The sequence below is a fragment of the Equus asinus genome, chromosome 2, assembly GCF_041296235.1.
Source record: "Equus asinus isolate D_3611 breed Donkey chromosome 2, EquAss-T2T_v2, whole genome shotgun sequence".
NCBI lineage: Eukaryota > Metazoa > Chordata > Mammalia > Perissodactyla > Equidae > Equus > Equus asinus.
This window is the reverse complement of record NC_091791.1, coordinates 181649238-181668318: the sequence shown is the minus strand read 5'-3', so window position 1 is coordinate 181668318 and position 19081 is coordinate 181649238. Positions and strand designations below refer to the sequence as shown.

General features: G+C 34.1%; 1 protein-coding gene across 13 annotated transcripts in view; it reads right to left on the bottom strand.

The window, feature by feature from the left end:
• The window catches only part of MIPOL1 (mirror-image polydactyly 1), a 303533-nt gene that overhangs the window by 224400 nt on the left and 60052 nt on the right, over positions 1-19081 (bottom strand). For all 13 annotated transcript variants that reach the window (XM_044765525.2, XM_044765526.2, XM_070504267.1 and 10 more), the window contains 3 exons: positions 4358-4589; positions 2805-2940; positions 1429-1534 (listed from right to left, as the gene is read on the bottom strand). In XM_044765525.2, coding sequence (XP_044621460.1) covers positions 1429-1534; positions 2805-2940; positions 4358-4589 — 474 coding nt within the window. The remainder of the gene's footprint in view (positions 1-1428; positions 1535-2804; positions 2941-4357; positions 4590-19081) is intronic.

Below are 19081 nucleotides of genomic sequence, written 5' to 3'. Positions count from 1 at the left end.
CAAAAGTTTAAAGGGTAAATAAGATTGCACAATGAGTTTTCTCCTCCAGGAGATAATGAGCTATGTAGACATGTTAATTCATGATTTTCAATAAGTCACAATGACCTAAATCTTATTAAATTACTTCTGTAAGACACATGCAAAGTTAAATTATAATACAAACATCTTTAAACAAATGTACTTTGTGTAATACCATCCTAGCAATCAGTACACATATTTGACTATAAAAAGCCAAGAACTTCCGAGTTGTTCTAAATTTATATTTGAATTACTCATTTTTAACATACTGTTAATTTTCCTTAAATTATATTACTCTCATATTTCCCCATTAAAAAAGAAACAGAAAAAAATCACAGTAGTTTAACATTAACAGAAAAGCAACCATCTGGTATTCAGCTGGAGCATTTATTTATGGTCATTTTGGTTATATTCCCACAGTGATGTTTAGTTCTACTTTGCACAGTAGCATTTTGATGACACGCTATATCTGCTAATCATGTTTCTGACATAAAATACCAGAACTCTTTCAAATATGCAACCAAGTTAAGTGGCTTATAAAGTATGATATCAAACTGCAAACTAATCACAAAATACATTTCTTAAATCCATTCCAATTGATATACAATGTCAAAATAAGTGATCTCTAAAATGCGTCTGAATGCTAATTTCTATTATTCTGTCAAATTTCTCTTTAACACACTAAACACTGTGAGGAAGAGAGTCACAGTGACATATATATATATATATACATGTATCACAGACTACAGAGAATCATCTGATCATATCTGTAACATATCACAGATATATTTAAAAATTTTCTTCTTGCAAAGACCTGTGAATAAAGTCTAACGCCAAAACCTATTTAAGGCAGACATTCATAATCTTAAACTTTGGCAATCTTTCTAACTTTAACCTTCTCAGAGAAAACATTATCTCCACCATCATCCACGTCATGAGATGAAAATTTATTAACAGCACCAAACAGATCTTTTAATCAAATGTAGGTTTCCATTGGCAATGAATGTATGACTATCTTCATACAAAGGAGAAGTATTTCCTCTCACGAGCTAAAACAATGAGTGGTATTTGAACTGCTGGTTGAAAGGTAGAGGCACTGGTAATCATTATTTCCCCTTGTTTGTTCAGGCCCTTCCAACAAAACAAACAACCTTTTTGTGATTGGATTGACATGGTGTTAACAATGCATTTAATGCCCAAATCAGTATGAATACAGGTAAAGCTCTCACTAATACCAGTACCAGGATGTTAAAGCCACCTATTTTCTAAGCAGCCAAAAAAAAAAAAAAAAAAAAAAGCCAGAGCTTCCCCTCCTTTGGCAAATAAGCTAATGCGACTATCACCAAGCCACATCATATACTAACTTCGCTATGGTTCCTAATGCCACATAATAACACTCATCTACTATACCTGCTGTCTTTTCGGCAATCTGAGCTTCTGTTGCTTTCTCTTGAAGTTCCAGCTTGAGCTTTAGTTTTCTCTGTTCTTTATCTTCTTTAGTCAGTTTTTCTTGAAGCTAAAACACATTGAAAAAAACAGATTCTTATCTGACAAATTTCTTGCTTTCTAAACCCTTATATAATATTACATTTAATAACTCTAGGGAAAAAAAGAATATTTAAGGTTTGAAGATATTTTACAAAGTAATAATTACCAGTAATAATATAGAAATTATAAAAACATTTTAATTTATGTGTGTACTGGCAAATGAAATTAAAGATGGAATATTATTAATAAAAATAACTACTGCAGAAAACAATCTGATCTATTCTTTTGTCTTAAAGCAAAAGACTTGGAAGGAACTATCATAATAAAATAATGGACAGTACACCTTTATAGCTTCTGTTAGTAATTCCAATATTTTGAAACAAAATTAATTAAGATACTTACCTTAATATCCGATACAAATCTCTCTTTGAGAATGCTATTCTATCATGCTGTATTTAAATTGGCACTGGCACCTGGTTCATAATTGGCATGTAATAAATAACTGCTAAATGAAAGTACAGAAAATATCTCATGCTCTCATATGGATCCCTCCAAATGTTTTTTTTTTTTTTTAATTTCTACTTCAGCTTTTGTCATTTGTGTTGTTTTCCATCAGACATGATGAACATTCCTAACATCACACTTCATTTTGATTAGGTCAAACAACAAGAATATTAAAATCAGAAAGTACGTAGAGGTTGAAAAAAAAGAAGGCATAGAAAATAAACATTATTTAGTAACATTATTTAATGTTCAAAGGAATGTAACTAGAAAAAGAGTCAGAAAAGTTAAAACATGACATGACAAACTGGATTAGACAAAATGCAGCAGTACAAGATAACACCAGCTAAATTATGACATTGCCTAGCTATTTTAATGTTTAATTACAAATGTTATTGAGGTGAAATACAGGGAACAGATACTAATAAAAAAGAAAAAACATTAAGAAAGTAACATGAAACCAGTGCATTCTATTTCTCATTCTCCATAATACTGAAGTAAAGTTTTACGATAGTAAAACTTGAATGAATCTCTTTTAGGTACCTACGCAAGGAACCACAAATTTATGAAAGAGGAAGTGGTATCGCAGGGCAGCAAGGCAGGAAACCAAAGAAATTGCTTTTCATAGTCAATCTTGCAACTCAATCATACCCTGATGGCATGGCATGGCAACAACATAAAGCTACTGTTAAAGGATTAAAGTACACAATAAAACTGAATCACGATGGACGACAAGGCAAACTTAGAAGGTCAACAGCTAAAAGCACTGTACAATTACCAGACTTTCTACATTGTACCTTTTTATTGCTTGCTCTGAGAATGTCCAATTCTTTTAGAAGAAATGCTATTGCCTTCTCTTTGTTTAAGTCTGAAGTAACTTGACAAGGAATCATATGTTCATAATGCAAGTCATTGCTTCTATGTTCCATAATGCTGTAATAAAGAAAGCTATTAAACAATATACGCATACGATTTCTACTATACAGGATCTATAAATTCTACAGTTCAAATGGGGGAAACAAATCTAATTTTAACAATAAATATGTAAAGTTACTTAATTTTAAATTTCTCATTATGTACTGTTAAGAAAATACTATGGATGAAAAATTAAACATCAATTTTACAGAGGTGCTAATCTATCAACTGAGAGCTAAATCTATGGAAAGCATTTAGTAACGTCTATAGAGACTCATGGTTCAGTATACTTGAAGAATTCAGGTTTATGGGGCTGTAAATATTAACACAATTTGCACTTTTGGTCAGGATTCTAGATACATTTCTCACTTTTCTGAAAAGAGGAACGATAAACTTTTTTTTTTCAATTTGGTTGACAGATACCATATTTTCATTACTAAATTCAAAACATTAAAAATGAAAACCTATTTCTGTAACATTTAAGGATAAGGAAAAAATGTTTTTGACATTCTGTATGCTATTTGAGAACAGTATCAACTTGTTAGCAAGTAGTATAAAGGAAGAGAAGAGAAAAGAGACGGCTTTAGCCCAATCTCTACTACTGATTTTTCCCATGTGGTTATAAACGTTTATCACCGCTTCACTCATCCCTATTCCCCATCCCCCAAATGTACTCCAATCTGCACTTTCGTAAGAACATAACTGATTGCTAAGAGGTAGGAACATATTCATATATCTAGTGAATAATTTTTAAGTAAATAAAAACAGCTGTTTCTATGCAAAACTGTTAAAATAATATTCTATAAAATACGATTTTGTCTAGACAAAATATATTAGTCATTGACTTTTTTTTAATTTAGCAGTACTTTCATTGTACATGATTAATTGTCAAAGTACCTTAATCTCACAGGTAAAAGTCACAAGTGTCACAAATTCAAAGCCCTTCAGGGATGGGGAGGGAAGGCGGATGGGACAGGCCGCAGAAGGCAAATGGGAGAGTACAAGGCCCTTCTAAAAGCATTCAAACTCAGTGAAATGAAAAATAGTGCCAACCCAAACCGAAACATATCTTTTGGCTTATTTTGTCCTAGAGCTGCCAGTTTTGGGCTCTGATGTATAATATCCCATTTACATCATCTCAACAGCTATTTCCACATCCCTAACGAAAGGTCACAGAAAATAATATCCAACAAAAAGGAATTAAAAAACCTCATAGCCTTCATTCAAAGCACCTGGTGCTTTTTCACTTAGCATTCTAGATACACTGTATCAACGTAACAGAAACAGTAGAAAACTCTGGTAGATTCTCCAAATTCTAGTAAGTTAATGATATGTCAAATTTAGCCCAACCCAAAAAGAAGGGAGGGAGGACAGACGGAGGGAGGGAGAGTTCTCCCAATTTCTGCTTTCTAAGCCCAAGGCTGCCAGCACTCACTTGGGTTTTTCAGTAGTGCAGTAAGCTGTCTCATCGCCCGGACAAGGGCTGGTGGCCTGAAAATGCCTGGGTCTCTGCTCTGGCAGTTCTGTGTCCTCACGTGTAGCTTCATTAACTAATTCATTGGATTTCTGATCCATGCGTCCCTCAGAATTCACAGTCAGCTGCCCATCTGGCTGTGGACTTTTATTTCTCCCTGTAGCCTCTTGTTCAAGATAACTATGGGCTGTATCTGTATTTAAAACAAACAAAAAAAACCCACATGGTATATGAAACACCATAGCCAAATCCATCAAATTAATGTTTCTGTGTAAATAAGTGTTAGAGCTGTAAACATGCACTTACCAGTCTTACTCCTTTTGTAGTTTGATAAGCATGTGGTTTTGTAATTACTATTTCCATTCCCACAGTCAGTGGGCATTTCGGACAGTGGTTTACAACCTTGGCTGTATGTTCGTTGAGGAGTTCCTAAAAAATCCTCAACGCCAGGCCATACCTTATACAAATTAAAGTGAAATCTCTGGGAGTGAGCAGATGATTCCAGCATACAATCAAGGCTGGGAACCATTGACTTAGAGATATTATTTTCAACATTTCTTGATTCCGACTCCTAGTAACCCTGTGGACAGCAGAGTGGAACCCTGCCCGGTCTTTGCGCCATACTCTCACCTTCCAGCATTCTACCACACAATGCTCTGCTGCTATTCACAGGGTTTTCCTGGCCAATTTTTCTGAAGTGGGTGGCCAGGTCCTTCTTCCTAGTCTGTGTTAGTCTAGAAGCTCTGCTGAAACCTGTCCACCAGTGATGCCCCTGCTGGTATTTGAAATACCGGCGGCAGAGCTTTCAGCATCACAGCAACACGCAGCCGTCACAGAATGACAACCCATAGATGGGTGGTGTGGGTCCCTGACCTGGAAATGGACCTGGGCCATAGTGATGACACCGCCAAATATTAACCACTAGACCACCAGGATGTTTTCTAGATTTCAAAAAACAGGAAATAGTAAGTTGATTATAGTGAAGTGATAATGTACATACCACTCTGGCATCAAAGTGCCTGAGCTGGAATTCCAGCTTTACCAAGTTCATAACTTTGGGCAAGTTACTTTACCCATGCATGCCTCAGTTTCTTGTTTGTAAAATGGGAACATAATAGCACTGACTTGAATTGTTGCAAGGATTAATTGAATTAATGAATGCAAAGTACATGGCCTTGTGTCTGGCACATCAACAAATGTTAGCTATTATTTTTGTAATCATCATCAATATTAAAATGGATACAATATAAGGAGAATTATTTTTAACTTCTATTTTATCAGATATGTATTATACAACAGAAAGTCTATTTTGTAGTGCTTGGCTATCTCATAAAAGTTATTTTAAGCTGTAACTAGTAAACAATAGTTGTTTCAGGGGCCCGCCCGGGAGCCGAGTAGTTAAGTTCATGCACTCCGCTGCGGCAGCCCAGGGCTTCGCCAGTTCGGATCCTGGGTGCGGACCTGGAACTGCTCATCAGGCTATGTTGAGGCTGTGTCCCACATGCCACACCTAGAAGGACCCACAACTAGGTACTGGGTGGATTTCGGGAGAAAATGCAAAAAAAAAAAAAAAGATTGGCAACAGTTGTTACCTCAGGTGCCAATCTTCAAATAGTTATCTCAAAGAAACAGTGTATATTTGATGTTATAAGTAAAAGTTCTGGGAGAAAATGACACACACACATATGCACAAAATGAACTCTTTCACTGGTAAATCAGATCAACAGGCACAATACTGATTGTAACTAGTACTTTATTATTTCCAGCAGAAATAATCCTTGCACTTTAAAAAGCAGGTGTATCTCATCTGCTTGTTGACGATGCTTCTCCAACCTGGCAAACTGAAAATCCTTTTAAGTCAGAAGAGAGTAGTTTTAGAATAAAAACAAAATAGGGCACTTATAAATAAGGTACCTCTCATAAAGTATTCATTCTTTAAGGAGAAATTCTTTGCATGTACATATATTGAAATTAGGTATAGCCAGTTAGAAACTCCAAGTTCTGGACATTACCTTATTGGTGGCTGAAAGTTAGATCAGAAACCATTGGTTTTGGTAAATTACTCTGGATTTCACTTTGTTTGAAGGAACAAATTGGGAGAACATGCTATTATAATTACATACTATGACATATCTACAAAATTCCAACATTACATTCTGTTTTGATTTAAACTGTAACAATTTTAAGTATCTGAAGATTATTTACTGGTTCTTGATATTTCAAAACACTTACTTGGTTTGCATTAGATGCTCATCCTGCTACTTCTCTAGAATAGACTGGTATTAGTAGAACGGAACCCCCCAAATCTGAATGAGGGAATGTTATAAATGGACACTAACGAATACTACACTATAGTTAACAGACCATGCTTTCTAACACTAACAGATCACTTTATATGTAATTCAACTGAAAGAAAATTATAAACACTTACTGAAAACAACATCAAAATAACAAACATTGTCTCCAGGGACATATCAAAAGGGAACTATTAGGGCCTATACTAGTCTCCAGTTTATGAGGCACAAGGATTCTTCAAAAGGTAAAAGGATGAGCCATGAATTGCTGCCCGCTACAGAAAGCCCCAAGTTCCCCATGACAACACCACACCAATTGCTTCAGAATATTGTCCACTCTTTGACCTGTTTTTGAGACCAAACTTACCAATATCTGCAACTTGTCCCAGGTTTTTACCTCTGTATTTCTGGGTCTAGTTTAGCATCTTTCCCCTTTCCGTTTTTTATCCCTCAACCTCCAAGTGTCTACTTTACCCCATCCCTGATATCTATACTTGCTATGTGCTTACTATATTCATAGCTCTCTTTCTTACTTCGGCTTACCTAATGTCAAATTTCGTGATCCTTGAACTCTTGATAAATCACTGCCTTTTCACCTGGGATTGTGCTATCTTGTCCAAACTCAGAGCAGATGTGGGAGCTCCCCAATAAGAAGACTCTTTCCTGATCCCTCCTGAATCTTAGTAATTATAACCCCTTGTAGTATTATTTAAATAAACTCATCAAGTTCTAACACACTTCTGGATTTTAATTGTAAGTGTTTAATATTTTTGAACAACCTGTACTCTGTAGTTTGGCTCAGATTATTCCCACATCTTTCTAATCTTGCTCTGTAGAAAAAGCTTTTAGACTCCTAACTATAACTATTCATCAGACATTTGGAGCCTGCTCTGCAAATCAGACTATCCGTATTCTTCTATGGAGAATTTAATTTTACTTTAGAGTAAACAAGGCTGATTTATCAAATTTTCCTTCCTGTCTGCCTTCTTTTTTTTGACCAACTATTTTAGCAAATATTGCTCAAATCCTCTGAATGCTCTCAATGCTTTTCTACTCTGCCATAATGCATTATCTTATACCAGAATCCAATTATTTGTATAGAAAGTTTGATCCCCCCAATTAATTTTATTCATTAGTTTAATAATAGTTCATGGAAAAGGTACAGTGTGATACGTCCTGTGATAAGTACTGGGAAAACAAAGACAAGTAAGAAAAAGACTCTCCCTTCAAGGATTCTATAGTACAATAGGAAGGAAAACCAATCTCATAATTTGAATACATCGCTGCATAGTGACATTTCAGTCAATGACGAACCGCATATACAATGGTGGTCCCATAAGATTAGTACCATGTGGCCTAGCTGTGTAGTAGGCTATCCCATCTAGATTTGTGTAAGTGCACTCTATGATGTTTGCACAATGACAAAATCGCCTAACGATGCGTTTCTCAGACTGTATCCCTGTCTTTAAGTGACGCATGACTGTAGAATGTAATAAGGAGTATGCTAGGGCTATAGAGACCAAATACAAAATACGCTAGACATACTGAAGCTCAAGTGGAAGACTCTGAGATTTCACAAAGACATCCACTGCAAAAAGGGACAAATAGGAATACGCAAAGTAATGAACTGCCATAGGGTTTGAGTTAGGTGAAGTAAAGAAAAAACTCACAGACCATAAGAATAAGAAGAAAACAAGAAGAATAGGAATGGGTTCAGAGGAGAAACAATAGCATTAGGAAAAACACAACGATATTTTTTGTATTGAAATGACAAGATGTTACAGTCAGGGAATGAAAATTTCTAAAATGAGTAACATGTAAAGACAAAGTCCAAGATGTGGTTCATCCGAGAATGGGTTGAAGAAATAGATTAATGGCAAAGGTTCTTGGAGAGGAGGAAATCAAGGAATCAGGTACTGAAAGTGTCAGCTTTGAAGACAATGAAGTCATCCAGAGAACTGCCAAGAAATAAAGAGAAAGGAGAGCCAAATGCAAAAGGCTTCGCTGACCACATACACATGCTACAGAAGACAAAGACAGGTGAGAAAGCTGACCAGAAGTGATGGCAGATCACAGTCATTTCTTTTTACCTTTTTATTATGAAATAATTCGAGTCTTACAAAAAAGGTGTAAAAATAATACAAAGAATTCCTATATGCCCTTCAGCCAGATTCCCCAAATGCTAACCTCTTCCCATACTTGCTTCATTATTCATTCTATCTACTTAGCAATCATTTATCTATCCACATCATTTGAGAATTTCAAGCATGATATACTTTGACTTTTCAAGTCAAATTTTAAGATACTCCTCTATCATACTGCAGTTTGCCAAACTTTCTTTACCTTACTCAAAGCCCAACTTAAAGTTCAATTTCTGAGTTAGTACTTTCTCCAACTAAGAGAAGATGACAGCACTTAGGGACTCTAACTCAGTCTTCAATTATTTTTTCTAAACTCTCCAGTCCAAGAGAAAGAGCTATATGAAGTGATAATAGCATGAAGCTTTTAAAAGCTTTAGTTGAGCTGTTTATATTGCCCTGTTACTTGAAAAAGAATTGCATATAGAAATATAAACACACAAATCAATAAAATGCAACAAAAATTTATAAGTCTGTATTGCACACTATTCTATTAGAAAGATACATGTTTAAAAGAAAAACATACTTCTGACTCAAACTTTTATCGCTAGGCAGATGAAAGCTTAAAACTAAAACTATTCTGTTGATCCCTCTCTCTCTCATACGGTTTGAAATGGAAACTCTACAACCTTCTTAAGGAATTTGCTTCAGTGTTTAATCACTGTCATTGTCAACAGTTCCATCATCATGAGTAACAGAATTAAGACTATTTTAATTCATTTCTCCATATGGACTTAGAGAATAATTATCAATTTCTTCTTCATAATTTGTAAGTTTATGAAGTCTAACTTTCTTTTCTCAGAGTTAAACAACAGGAAATTTTTTTTTTTTCCTGCTTTATATCCCCAAATCCCCCCGGTACATAGTTGTATATCTTAGTTGCAGGTCCTTCTAGTTGTGGCACAACAGGAAATTTTTTATGATGACTATCAATCCATTTATTTATTTGCTCTTCTGTGGGCACACTGTATTATATGGACATAAGAATTTGGCCACTTTGAAACCAAATATATTTCCCAATTTTTGCTATTAGTATCTAACACTATCCTGCCATATAAACTTACCCTGTGACCATTTGAAAATGATGTTATGGAAGACAACTACTAGGTATTCCTCAAAGGCCACCTACTGCTATTGCTAAAGACAGTTTATTCACCTGGGCAAAATGGGTAGATTTAGGCAAGATTTTCTTTGGAATCTTAGTACTGAATATATGTGCCTAGGCCAGCTGTATTATATGCTTTGAAGACCCTGTGTCTCCTTAGTGACTTTCACATTGTTTCCAATGAGCCATTTTCATGGTCTAATGAATTCTCTCTTTACTTCTGGAAGTATCAGTATTGCCAATTATCTCAATACTAGCTTTGCTATTAAATTCTCAATTCCGTAGTCTAGAAAATTGACACTATTTTACCATTTCCTATCCTAGGAAAGAGAGCTTCAGGATGCCCTTTGAGTTCAATTCTCCAGATAATTATACATTAGCTAATGTATAATATACTTAGTTAAATTGATGCTACCCAAGAAATCATGACTCATAGCCAAAAATAACTGTTATTTCACAACTACTATACAGAAGTGAGGAGGTGGCTAGAATCAAATCGGGATTCTTAGAGGGTGGGAAATTCTGCTCTGTCTGGCTTTGTAAATAGTTTGTGACAACTGGTATCTGTGTAAACGGATTTGATGGTCCCCTGGGGGGTCAATACTGTTTACAGAGCTGTTTCTTCAGAGTGGCTGAGCTAGAATTGTCTCTAGGGATCCCACTGGGGTTACTCAGAATAGCAACATCCCAGCTACCTGAGAGCTCAGGGGCAGAAAAGAGAAAGGGGAATAGAAGTACTATAGGCAAGTACATTAAAATAAATGGATCTCTTGCTCCTTAAGATGCAGGTGCTTCTTAGGGGCATTTGTATCTAAAAGGAACCAGGAAGGAGGCAATTCCTTAATGTGCTCTCTGACACTTGCTAACACAATTGGTCGCGACTTCTTTAAATTCTTTTTTTTTTTGGAAAGGTTATTACTTCTACCATAGCATCTGATTTTATAAATATAAAAAGAACAAAACCTCATGTTTATTGCTTCTTTCTTTTGTATATTGTCTATCACCACATTATATAAGAATATCAAAATGATGTGACGTATTTTTTGCTATTAAAGTGTAAATTTGATTTCACGATGAAATTACTATAGTAGTCCCACATTTTAAACAAAAGATGTTGTCTTTTTTCAGCGGTTAAGGATTTTTCTAAAAGAACATTAGTTTCAACATAATTAGAACAACAATATCAGTTGGTGGCTTCGAATAACTTCCACTATCTCCTTAAGTAAGTAAAATGTGGGGTATCTATCGGTACATGTGTACAAATACTACTTATTTCCTTTACCAAATATTGACGACTATTTGTTTCCCTTTTTGGTGGGACAAAGGGTTCGTTTCCTACATAGATACATAGATGGGCTTCCCCCTGCCCCAAACACAATAGAAAAGACATCAGAAAGTTCTACCATATATCAGATATCATAGTGGTCCCACCTAATGTAAGTGTTCACAAGAGACAAGTTCAGACCTTCCAAGCCGAACCACAGTGCATGGGTTCTGAAGACAGACAGCAAGGTTTGAATTCTGGCTTCACCACATAGCTGTATATGACCTTTAGCAAATTACTTAACCTCTCATCAATAAAAAGTACATAATAATAGCATCTACCTCAAAAGGTTATGAGGATTAAATTATTTAAATTATATGATCTCTTGAAAAAGTGTCAAACACAGGATACACACTCAATAAATGCTAGGTATTGTTATCTGCAAAAATCTGCTTTGCTAAAAGCAAAAGATTTTATTAAAATATAATAAGAATAAAAATAAAATGTAAGAAAAATGTGCTTATTAAAATATCAGAAGACATGGAAATGGAAAATAATCCTCATTCAATGAGAAACATAACTAAGCAAAAAATACTTAAGGTTAAAACTTGCAATTAATACATAATGGTTTAATAAAGTTTATATCAGATTATAAAATTAATCAACTAGAGAAGTAATAAGGACTTCAAAATTTACAAATCCTGACATTAGAAAAAGATCTTGAAAGAAAATTCAATCCCATAGCAAGAAAATTAATAGTTTATTTCTGTAAATTCAATCCCATGGCAGGAAAGTAGATTTAAGTAGCATGTTTCTGTAACACAATTTGAGCGCTCACTTTGTTGGCACATGATATCACAGACAGTCAGGATCATAGCCAGTAGATCACAGGCACTTATCCTTCAGAGATTCTAATTTAAGAGTCACAGAAAATCAGGTAACTTTTGGATCCCTGGCTTAACAAATGCAAACTTGTGACTTGGATACTGTATACTCCCTCAGGGATTTTTAAAATTTCTTTTTGTTTTTTTTTTTTTGCTTGAACAGCCATAAGAAGAAGAAGAAGAAGAAAAAAAAGAACTATAATTTTCACTTTCATTGGTCTGTACACTCATGGCACGTATTTCAAGTGCTCAAAGTCGCAGGAGGCCAGTGGCTACCATGCTGGAAAGCCTCTGCTTTCTTACAGTCTTATGTAGTTCTAATAAGGTATATTATATCTATCAAGGGGAAATAAAAGATATATGGGGGAGGGGCTGGATGTAGCTATAAGATATTGAGGTAAGGGTTTATAAAGTTACAAAATCATGAAACCTGTCAATATCACATAATTTGTTCATTTGGACGTGAGGGTTAGAAAATCAAAGTAACTACATCCTTTACATTCCTATACATGGTTGTACATCTAGATAAAAATGTCCAAAAAAAATAGTGAGGTTATCTTTAACTAAGATAATTCAGTGAGTTAGCATATCATGTTTCAAATTATCCATTAGCTAGTCGTGGAAATTACTTCACTGGAAATTTGTTATTTATTATAAAAAAGCTATTTAAAGTTGTGGCACTATACCAAAACTTTTAAAAGCTTTGTTCGTTTCATCAAGTGTGAAACAGTCATGAACACACCAATATTATTGGGAAAAAGGTCACATTTCTGTGTAAGAACTAGGTTATATCATAATGTTTCAGTTTCTAATTTTAACAGCCTTCACCATATGCAGCCCATGGACATGGTAGAATAGTGTAATATCCTTAAGCTCAGCCTGCCTAATTAACTCATGAACATATCACATAAACTAAAGCTTTGTAAAATTTAGTATCACCCTATTTAAACCAATACAAATATTATTTAGGCTGAAACGATTGTGAAAACTATCCTAAAATTTGATTAGCTAAAATAATAGTAATCTTCATTCTTTTTTTCCCCCCAGTGATACAAACTATTTGGCTACTTACTATTTATTTCTAACCTTTTCAGCGTTCCTCAATTTTTCTTGTTATAAGACTAATCTATATAAAGTAATTAAAATTATGAATCAACTAGGTAAGTCTTACATTTCTATAACTGCTAGTAAAATAGATTTCAGAATTAAATATTTTCTAAGTATAAATACACATATCGACTGTCCACGAATTCAACAATTTCATCACTCATTCATGGAAGGTAACTTTTCCAAAAACAAGTGTGAAGAGAAAGAACAGATTTTCTTTACATGTGCCTTTCATTTTATGGAACAGCATTTTTACATTTGAAAAACAAAACAGAAGAATCACCAGTCAGATACTAAGTGGAAATCACTGAAATACAATGTTAGTTCTAATGGACGGATGATTGTGTTTGGTCTTTTGAAACTTTGAAGTATAGGTAAGTCTTGATCACACAAATTAATAAATCCTAAAGCTGGAGTTAACAATAACCATTACACCCAAATTCTGCAGCTTAGCCCAGCCAATTTTTCGAAAGGTCAGGTTGTGAACTGGAGAAGATCAGGGAGGCCCACCGCATGGCTTTGTTGCCAGGCATCTCTCGTCTGGATTGTTGCAGGCATTTATTAGTATTCGTCAGCAGACTCAACAGAGCAAACAAGAAATTCAAGCACGAATAATAAAATGAAATGCTGCTATATAACCCTTTGTCATTCAGCAAATATGGGACTTTTTAGCTACATTGTTCCTAAACCTGGGTTACTACTTTAATTTTTCTCCACAGTGCTGACTGAATGAGTATGCATGTGTGTTAAATGCAGAGCTCCCCTAACAACTGCAGGACTGCCATTTAATCTGTTGGTAGATGGACCATTTCCTGTGGGAACCCTAGCTATGATTTCCAGATCCACCAAATAAATCTCAGATTAAGATTCCAAATGAAACCTGCCTTTGGCAGATAAAAAATGTCAAGATGGATATAAACAGTAAAATTATAAATTATCTAGGTGTTGCATGACAAACCAATGCTCAATTTTTTTTGTTGACATGTGCCCAGATATCAAAACTATATGAGACATTCATCAAATGTCACACTTTCATAATATTGCAGGCATCATTAAAACTGTTTGACTAAGGACCTTAAAGTGTTTAAGCAGTAGCTCAAAAGTATATTTGTGCAAAGTAGAAGAATAAATTTACATATCAGCAGCAGCTCATAAGAGATGGGTAAATATTCTGTTTATCTCTCATTGTAATTCAGGTTACTTTAAATACAAGGTTTTAGGAAATCATTATCCTCTATATGGCATCATTACATAACTTTCTATGCAAATAATGTATATTTTATTTAAATTCACTATTTGTTTCTCCGGGGAAAAAAACAGAGGCATAAAAGGAAAAGGTAAGGACTCCCATTTCCTTACTCAACGGTGACTACTATACCAGTGACTTGTTAGTTGCATTGCAGCATCATCAGCTCCTTGTTAAAGTTGGCATTTTTGACTTAAAAAGAAAACAAAAAACATAAAATACCCGAGAGAAAAAAAGCCTGAGAAAAGTAAATTTGTTTCTTTTATAATATGTTCATTTCAAATGACTTGGGGGAGGGGCAGAGAATTTAAAAAAAGAAAAAGGTAATAAAGAACCAATACAGAACATCTTAGAGAGCAAATGGCCTATTAAAAATGCAGAGGAAGTCTCCGTGCTGGTCTCCACTGCGTTCTCAGGAGATCAAGGACTGCTTTTTTAATGAAAATTTTTGTTTTGTCTTTGCTCTTCTTACCTGGACCACTGCAGCCTTGTCCTGGTCTTAAATTCTGCACTGGTTGATTATAAAATATAGGCAATGAAGGTTTCCAAAAGGAAACAATCAGATTTGCTGAACTGAAATCATTACTTTTTTTAACTTTCAACTCTTAAAAGCAATTGAGTAAAAGGCTTCAGTGACTCCAAATTTTGCAACATTTATTTTTTTGATAAAGATTCAAAAACTATCTAATCTACATAAAATAGAAATCTTTCAAACTATAAATTCTTTACACTTATATTAATCTGTGTAAAGGACAGAGAATACTCTATACTCCATATTCCAAATGTTGGAATTTATATACAAGCCTGAATCCTTAAGGACGACATATTTGTTCTGTCTTTCCTATCATCTCTCCTCCAATACACGTTCTTGAGTCAAGAACTAATGCTAAATAAACCATACCTATGTGAATCTGTTAGGGATCTGAATATTAATGTGAAAATTCTGAATAGCAGGGGGAAAATAAGAAAAGAGGATATTAATTAAAGAAGGAAATAAGGGTCCTAGTGCTTAACTTTGATTATATTTCTATGCTAAAAATGCTCAAAAATCAATGAACATTACTATGTTTTAGAGTATATCAAATTATCTTAGGTACAGCCAGTGAAACTGTATTAAAAAGGGGGACTTAATTTTTAACTTAAAAAAATTTAATCAGCAAAAACTAACATATTTAGTGTCTATACAAGAAGTACAATTTTATCAATATGAACTGACACTTTTAACTTTTTACCCACTAGCATACCGATTTTAAGTTACCAAAGAGTTTTGATACGTGACGACTAGAATCGCTCAAAAAATAAAAACGAAAGAAAAAATAGTATTTTCTAAAATAATTACTTTTAAGCCTACATCTTGTCAGCACAATTTTACCATTTGGCAAAGGATTATCAATTTTACCCAAAAGCTACAGATTAGAATATTTTTAATTCAATCATTTAGACTATGAAATATCTAAGGCAACCAATTTCAAAATTTTGTGGCCTGATTTGTTCTAAGTTTGCTTTTTCATATTCCTCAAGAAAAAATAAAAACATAAAAGGCAAAATACAAAGAAAAACTTATCTGGAACTTCTCCCTGAAGATAATAAGGTCCTACATGATAGGTTGTTTTGATTAAAGCACACACACTAAAAGTTGGAGTACTTGGTGATTCCCACCCAAATATTTATTCAACTACCAGATTTATTTATAACCAAAAGTAGTGAGTAAATGTAGTAGATGCAGTCACATCAATCCTTCCCTACAAAGAGCCAGTCAATCTGGACCAACTGTGTAAATGGCCATAAATTCAGTCTATAAACCAATGTATATTGATTCTGATCTCCAAAATCAACAAAATGCCAGTGCACGCTCAGGACTTTATAGTAATCATACTAAAGGTAACAAATATAGCCACTATGGAGACCACAACAGTCATCTTAAATGTGATAAAGTAAAATTCTAACTTCTGGGAAATTAAAGATTTACTAATATTATATTAAGATTTGTGTTGTAAATATGTGTTCCAGGATGTGCCCCAGCATGAAAGGGCCATAACCAGAAATGAATGAGCATTTTTATCACAGAGATCAGAATCCTAAGGGTGGAGAATTTAAAACGAAGCAAAAAACTTTTGAAAAATTCAAGTAGCTTTCTATTTCAAAAAAAGTATAGTCAGATTTTCATGGCCACAAATAAAACTGAAAGATCTTGAATATTCAAAGTAGAGCTGGATTTCCTTAAATCAAAGAAATTGTCACAAGTGGTACAAAGAGAGGATCACACCAATAGTTCAGAAATGGGGGAGAAGGGGTCCTATTAAAAAAAGAAATTTACCTCTTTTCATGTTCTTCTTAGTAATTATCATTTTTATAAAATGAAGGACCAAGGATGTAGTAGGAACTCCAACATGAAGAATAAAGCCTGAACTGACTTAAAACACTCTAAATTTAGTAAAAACAAAGGAAGAAATAAAGACAGCCACCTATTATCTCATAAACTTTTCTCTTATTAAGGATTTATGGGTGGTTTCAGGGATTGCAGCAAACGTACCACTGTAGCGCGGGACGCTGATAGTGGGGGAGGCTGCGCATGCGTGGGGTTAGGGAGTAGGAGGTCTGATAGGAACTATGGACTTTCTGTGCAATTTTGCCGTGAACCGAAAAACTGCTCTACAAAATGAAGTTTATTTAAAAAAAGTGCTAAAAAATAAAAGTAAAAAATATATAATTTATATATACATAAGTATATATAATTATTCATATCACAAATGATGAATCTCAAAACACAGTTCGTAAGAAATTTTATCACCACTTAGAAAATCATGTTGCCCTGGTAATCAATTTTTTTTCACATTCTGTTTTTCTACTGGAGGCCAAGAGTAGTAAGAGAATCGTTTCTATCAAGTTTAAAAAATAAAGACACCCAGAATCCTTTTTAATAAATTTATTTAAAATAAGAGAAATTTATTTTTTTTCATAAAAGAGTAGAACCTCAATCATTTTTTCAGGAGTAGCCTTAGCATTTCCTCTGGAAAGGAATCAATCCTTGCTGGCGAGCTGCCAGTAGTCCTAAAACCACTCTCTCAAATATTCTAGATGGTCATGTGTAAGAAGCTACCAGAACTCTATTAAGTGAGGTCCTATGGAGATAAACAGTAAATTTAATCAGTCTTTTAAATCCCTCTACAGCAGATAGAAATAAAAAATGCATTCTTAAATTCACACTTGACAACAGGAAAAAGCACACTGTGTGATGCCCCTAGTCTGAAGGTTTTTATTTCAATTGGGTTTTCAATACAGACAGAATTAGATTTTATCCTAAATTAATATTATTGATGCTACATTACATTCTATCAAATATATGCTACAATACTTTGAAAAAAATCAAGTTTCTAATGATATTGGTAACATTATATTTGAAAAGAATAGAGTGCTTACAAAACTAATAATCATTTCAAACACTATTATTTATGTTTCTTAATACTTTTGAAACTTTTTTATAGACCTATGTTTCACAGCTAGATGGAATAACAATGACAACAACGACCACCATTTACTCAGGCCCTGTAAAATATGTCAATCTTTTTTTTGTTTTAGCATCTGTAAAAATCATTACCACCAGCACACTAGTGAAAATCACTACTCTGGTATGTGAAGTACATCATGGGCTCATTTCCTGTTTCAGGTACTACAGTAGGACTCTTACAAACACAGTCTCTAATCTTCACAAAAGTCCTAAATGAATTCTCTCCCTATTCCACACAAGAAAATCCAGGCTTAAAAATAATTATGAAATTTGCACGTGAGTCCAGGCAGGTGTAAGTGATAGATTAAAAAATTGAAACCCGGGTCTATCTAGCTCCAAAAACCTGTGTTCTTCCTACCAAAAAATTTTATTGAAATTATTAAATGCACTGGTTCTCCAGTGCAATTTACCTTCTGCTTTAAAAGAAACAAAACACCAAACCGCACTTCTTATTTAGGGAAAATATAACATTACTTACTAGAAAGCCAATTATTAAATACAATTCAAGTCCTGTAATTTAACACAGAATGATTAATTATCTAGCTAGTTTCAAAACCTTGAATTTCCAGAAGTGTCTGATGATAATGCTTAAGGAATCTTTTTTTTTCTACCAGCCATGTTGCTGGTAGAAATGGATGTCCATTCTATGCAACTTGCCATTTCCTTCCTCTATGCTTTAAACATAAAATAGCTTATGAAAATGATACGATATTCTACAATTATATTTTAGTCATAGTGATCAAAGACATTTTAAAAGCATCATAAATGTTTTTCTATAGTGTTTCTAATAGATGTCTACTCTTACAAAATGCTTGCAAATCATGCAGTAGTTTTACATATAATCCAATTACAGAACAACAGATGGACAAAGGTAAAAAGAATACATACTTTGTAAAAAGAGAGAAAGAGAAATGAACTAATAATGAAAGAGGTTGATGGTGGCAGACAGGTTCCAAATGCCAAGCAATAATAAATAGTATTCTGACTCAATAAGAAACCAACAACCCACCTCCGAGTTACCTTTTGCTAGGTTTCAGTCCCAAATAATTGTTTTGTTCGTAGAAAAACCATAAGAATCATGGCTACAAAAAGAGAATTGCTAGTCCAATTCTAAAATAAAGAAGACAGCTGCTTTTTAC